The sequence below is a fragment of the Bison bison genome, unplaced genomic scaffold (genome assembly GCF_000754665.1).
Source record: "Bison bison bison isolate TAMUID 2011002044 unplaced genomic scaffold, Bison_UMD1.0 scf7180017864223, whole genome shotgun sequence".
Lineage (NCBI taxonomy): Eukaryota > Metazoa > Chordata > Mammalia > Artiodactyla > Bovidae > Bison > Bison bison.
In genome coordinates, this window is record NW_011494795.1 from 1,527,468 (window position 1) to 1,533,424 (window position 5,957).

Here is a 5,957-nt window from a genome sequence, read left to right on the forward strand (position 1 = left end):
CCAAAGTAATGTCTCTGCTTTGGAATATACTATCTAGGTTGGTCATAACTTTTCTTCCAAGGAGTAAGCGTCTTTTAATTTCATGGCTGCAATCACCATCTGCAGTGATTTTGGAGCCCCCCAAAATAAAGTCTGACAGTTTCCACTGTTTCCCCGTCTATTTCCCATGAAGTGATGGAACCAGATGCCATGATCTTCATTTTCTGAATGTTGAGCTTTAAGCCAACTTTTTCACTCTCCTCTTTCACTTTCATCAAGGGGTTTTTAGTTCCTCTTCACTTTCTGCCATAAGGGTGGTGTCATCTGCATATCTGAGATTATTGATATTTCTCCCGGCAATCTTGATTCCAGCTTGTGCTTCTTCCAGCCCAGTGTTTCTCATGATGTAATTTGCACAGAAGTTAAATAAGCAGGGTACAACATACAGCCTTGACGTACTCCTTTTCCTATTTGGAACCAGTCTGTTGTTCCATGTCCAGTTCTAACTGTTGCTTCCTGACCTGCATATAGGTTTCTCAAGAGGCAGGTCAGGTGGTCTGGTATTCCCATCTCTTTCAGAATTTTCCACAGTTTATTGTGTTCCACACAGTCAAAGGCTTTGGCATAGTCAATAAAGCAGAAATAGATGTTTTTCTGGAACTCTCTTGCTTTTTCCATGATCCAGCGGATGTTGGCAATTTGATCTCTGGTTCCTCTGCCTTTTCTAAAACCAGCTTAAACATTTGGAAGTTCAAGGGTCACATGTTGCTGAAGCCTCGCTTGGAGAATTTTGAGCATTACTTTACTAGCGTATGAGATGAGTGCAACTGTGCGGTAGTTTGAGCATTCTTTGGCATTGCCTTTCTTTGGGATTGGAATGAAAACTGACCTTTTCCAATCCTGTGGCCACTGCTGAATTTTCCAAATTTGCTGTCATATTGAGGTATATATATTTTTAAGGTATGCACGTATATATTTCTAAGCATCTAGAAAAAACACTGGATAACAATAAATCATAATAACAGCTATCAGAAGAAAAATACCTAGATGAAATGAATTATTTTCAAAATCAGAGAAAACATTTAGTTGACTTTCTCCCTTGGCTGACATGAAAAAGTCACATTTTCCTAATAACACAATCAACAAAGTTCCAAATAGAAAGCAGGAAAGCCTGTATAAAAAAATAAAAGTCTAAAATAAAATACTTTTTAATTTTTAAAATTTTTTAGTTTATAAAAATGTATATAGCCATCAACTGTTCTATAAAAATTTCCAGTCATATCTGAGCTTTATAATTTCATTTTATTCCTTCAGGAGTAAGTCACCAATCTTACTGAAACCTCAGCAGAACTTACCGGAATCAACAGAAACATTAAGAACAACAAATGGGTACTGATGCCGATTATACATGTGATAGACCTCGTTCACAAGTCTGGAAACCTACACAAAGAATCAAAGATTAGAAAAGAATAAAATGTTTCTTTCCCCAGTGTTTTAACAACACTCTATAAAAGGATACATTTTTAACAGCTTTCTTGAGGTAGAGCTGGCCTAAAACAAATTGAGCTTAAAGTGTACAACTTGATAAGTCTGACATATACATACACCTGCGAACCCATCCGCACAATCAAGCTACTGAAGATACCAATCACCTCAACAAGGTTTCCTCTTGCCCCTCCAAGGGGTATTTTTAAGCAGAGATTCATAAAACTGAATCTTTTTCCAATATGAAGATGCTCTTGAAGAGATGTCAGTAAAATGTGATATAGTTTAAATGTTCATAAAATACATTTTATGCATGTACATAAAAGTATATTTATATGACTTTATAATGAGACTATCAAATGGCATTACAGATAAGCCATAAAATCCCACCCATTATAACACAGTTTAAAAATTTAGAAGCTGAATCATATCTGGCTGATAGAAGTAATCTGGAGGAATTCTCCGCCTGGTGGTTAAGACCACACTTTCATTGCTGAGCGTGTAGGTTCAGTCCCTGGTTGAGGAGCTGAGACCCCAGCAGCCATGCAGCACAGCAAAAACAAACCAAGAAGTGATTGTGAACAATCACTGGAAAACAGAAACTATGACTGAGGGATAATGTTGCTGAAGATGTAAAATCAAAACTGACCATTAACAAATGCTATAATCATATCAAGATGATCAGTTTTAGTTTGAAGCAGAAGTAATCTGGGCCTTATTTTCCTGGCAAATGGATAAAACAGAGAAAATAGAGGCAGGTGCACATGTGTCATTCTACACCAAAGAGTCTAGATAATAGTCAATTTTTAAAATGCTTACTGTCTTCTAACAGTGATAATTTTTATTATAAGTATATTGGTTATTAATATATGTCCATATGTATGCACACACACAGATGTATAATTGAAACCACTGTCTGGTACTCATTTTCAAAGGTCTAAAAAAATATAATTTATACATAACCAACAAGGACCTACTATAGAGCACAGGGAATTCTACTCAATATTCTGTAATAATCTAAATGGGAATAGATTTTGAAAAAGAATAGATATATGCTATGTGTATAATTGAGCCACTCTGCTGTACACCTGAAACACAACACTGCAAATCAACTACACTCCAATGGAAAATAAAAATCTTTTTAAAAAGAAAGCGAGACATTCTAAAAATATTTTTTAAATGACAATAATGTAGCATTGTCGGTTTAAATAATATATTTGCATAAAAACATGCTTTTAGAATAAAATTGATTAGAAGAATGAAAAAAAAAGGTAATTTACTCATGTTTTTGAGTCAGAGTTTCAAGTTCCACGTAAATTGCCTGTGTCAGAAAATGTTATTTAATAAAAAATAAAATTAAAAGTGAAGGCTAAAAGAAAACACTAATCTCCCCGAATTTTGAAATACCTTTGATGGGTCACAAGGCCGCCGATTGATAAAGAAAAACTGTCTGTCCGTTGAACTTCTTCCCACGCCGTGAGCACAGTGCGAAACAAAACCTGAGATGCTGTTCAATGTTAATGCCATTAGGGCAGGACTCCAGAGTGGAAAGGATCAGACACATACCACTCAGCACCTTCTCAAAGTGAAGAATAAAAACATAATCCCCGGGGACAAGCTGACAGGTATTAACATTTCAGGTAATGTGTGTCTGTGCTCCATTCTGGTGAATCATGAAAGGAACACAGACCCTCTGGAATGTCCCAAGATCCCATTATTGACAAATCCACCACGGGTAACTCAGTGGTTTCAAAACCGATTCATTTCGGCTCTCACTTTCCCTATTAAGTCCTCGGCCTCCACATAAGGAGCGGGTCTCATCCCACATTCACATTCTAGAACCTTCGTGCAGTGCCCAACGAGCTGTCCACAGAGCCCAGGAACCTGAATCCAGGCTCTTTGCCCACATTCTCCTTCCTTTTAAAATCTGTTCTCAATCAGCAAACTTCTATCAACTAATGCACTGGTTATGGGCTTATTTCACCTGAGATCTACCCCCGGGATATCCGAGTTTCTGTAAGACTGATAATGTAACATAAAAAGGTGAATCTTCATCTTTAATTTCAGGCATAAGCCAAAGGCAAGTGGACGGATGGTAAACAATATGGGCTGTCACAAGACCAACCCTGTTTATGGAGAAGTGTCTGTATTTTTCTTACGCTAAACGTAATGGTGCTGGGGGACTTCCCTAAGATCCAGAGTGTGGGGTCTCAGCCAGTGGACCACTGCAAGAGGCCTGGGCTCAATCCCTGGTTGGGGAATTAGATCCCACATGCCACAGCTAAGAGTTGGCATGCTGCAACTAAGAATAAATAAATGAAGGCGCCTGCATACCACAGTTAAAGATCCTGCACGCTGCAACCAAGACCCCAGTACAGCCAAGTGGGTAAATCATTATTTACAAAATGAGGACGATGATGCTGGATTGGACTCTGAGTAAGGCACCAGGGAAAATAAACAGCCTCCACCCCTCTCTGCCAGATCCCAATAAAATGAAACATTATACATAATTTAAGAGTTATCCCACTCGTTCACTAGACAGAGCCTCTCCAGAAGGGCTAACTCAGTAGGAAACCCCCTAAAATGTACCAGTTACCCAGAACACGGTTTGCATTTAGTACCTGACTCCTTCATATAAACCTGCTTCCTCAGCAATCATACTGCCTACAGTTTTACGATGGACATAAGGAACTATAAACTTTAAAAGCATGATCTTTAAAAACAAAACCAAGGAAAAAAAAATTCTCAAAAAAAAAAAAAAAAAAAAAACTGATGGTAATTTTCTGGGCAGCAATCTACTTACCAAAACAGGTTGTGCAGAGCCTGGGAACAGCTCAGCCCATATTCTTCGCAGATGGAGTCACTAGGGGGCAGCTGCACAAAGGGGATGAGGCTTTGCAACTGAAAGAAGTCAAGGTTCATGGTGATTTCATGACCAAGTGAGAACTTCAACTTCCAAACTTCAGAAAGGAAGCTATAACGAGAGTTCTGTGTTTTCCTTCATAGTCAGGCTATCCGTATTAAGAGAACAAAGAATATCAACAGTGGCTTTCTGCAGTTTTAGAGTAATTTTGATTTATTAGCGAAGCGCAACACTTGGGGCTCCTACTTATCCATTATCAATACATCGCCCACAAGGACTTCTCTGGTGGTGGAGGGGATAAGAATCTGCCCTGCAATGCAGGGGAAGTGAAATTGAGCCCTGGTCGGGGAACTAGTATCCCACCCGCCTCAGAGCAACTAAGCACTCGAGCCACAACTTCTGAGCCAGAACGCTACAACTGGAGAGTCCGTGGGCCACAGAAGGGAGACCCCACATGCCGCAGAGACCTGACACAGTCAAATAAATATTAAAAAAATTATATGTCGACCCCATGGACAGCAGCACACCAGGTTCTCCTGTCCTTCACTATCTCCCGGAGTTTGCTCAAATTCGTGTCCCTTGAGTCAGTGATGCTATCTAACCATCTCATCCTCTGCCACCCCCTTCTCCTCTTGCCTTCAATTGTTCCCAGCATCGGGGTCTTTTCCAATGCTCTATTCTATTGAAAAGGAACAAAAGAAACTTGCCATAATCACAAGAGGGAGAAAACAGTTTTATACAATCAGTCACCACTACCTGCTTCTGCCCAAACACCAATCCGATGTTTTCCTTCATGCTGGAGCTTCCGCTGGTGCACACCACAGGCTGCCGCTTGCCCTGCCCGACCTGATTGGTGCAACTTATACGGACGCCTGCTGAAATGATGCAGTATGCCTGTAACACCTGAACCATCTTGGCGAACTCCTGTTGAAAACACACAAACCCAAGGACTCAAGGTTACTTCAGTTTTACAAGAATCATATGATTCAAGTTACACAGCCAACTCAAGGTTCTCATATCATCTTCCAATAAGACAAAACAATCCATGAGTTGAATCTCCCAACATGGTATCCAAGAGAAATCAGAGGTAAGGTTCTTTTGTGTATGTGTGTGCAGTGCCAGCCAATGAAGTAATACTCTTATGGGTACTCCTGTTGTTGTTGTTAAGTCACTAAGTCGTATCTGACTTTTTGTGACCCTGTGGGCCGGAGCCTGCCAGGCTCTTCTGTCCGTGGGATTTCCCAGGCAAGAATACTAGATTGGGTTGCCTTCTCCAGAGGATAAGGTTCTTAACGACACTTAGCTCCTTTCCAAAATGTCCAAGTTTTCTGCTATAAAAATTGAGATGTACGTTCCCTTTGATGTTGGAATCCCCCCTCTGGAAATCTATCCTTGCTAAAAAAACAGTGGCATAAACAATCAAAAATGTATTATGAAAATGTTTACTGAGACAATCTGTAGTTGTAAGAAATTAAAAAAAAACCTAAGCAGGGGCTAATTAATTACAGTATATCCATACAATGGTACCATGATATAGAATAATATAGTACCAGTCGATCAAAAAAGATATCTACAATATACTATATAAAAAGTCAAGGTATTGAACAGTGTATATAATATGATCCTAATT

At 39.3% G+C, this 5,957-nt stretch overlaps 1 protein-coding gene across 3 annotated transcripts in view; it reads right to left on the reverse strand.

Annotated features, from left to right (window-relative positions):
• PMS2 (PMS2 postmeiotic segregation increased 2 (S. cerevisiae)) overlaps window positions 1-5,957 on the reverse strand; it is a 23,803-nt gene that overhangs the window by 11,214 nt on the left and 6,632 nt on the right. For all 3 annotated transcript variants that reach the window (XM_010845755.1, XM_010845756.1, XM_010845757.1), the window contains exons 6-9: window positions 5,084-5,251; window positions 4,268-4,365; window positions 2,872-2,971; window positions 1,335-1,419 (exon numbers count right to left, since the gene is read on the reverse strand). In XM_010845755.1, coding sequence (XP_010844057.1) covers window positions 1,335-1,419; window positions 2,872-2,971; window positions 4,268-4,365; window positions 5,084-5,251 — 451 coding nt within the window. The remainder of the gene's footprint in view (window positions 1-1,334; window positions 1,420-2,871; window positions 2,972-4,267; window positions 4,366-5,083; window positions 5,252-5,957) is intronic.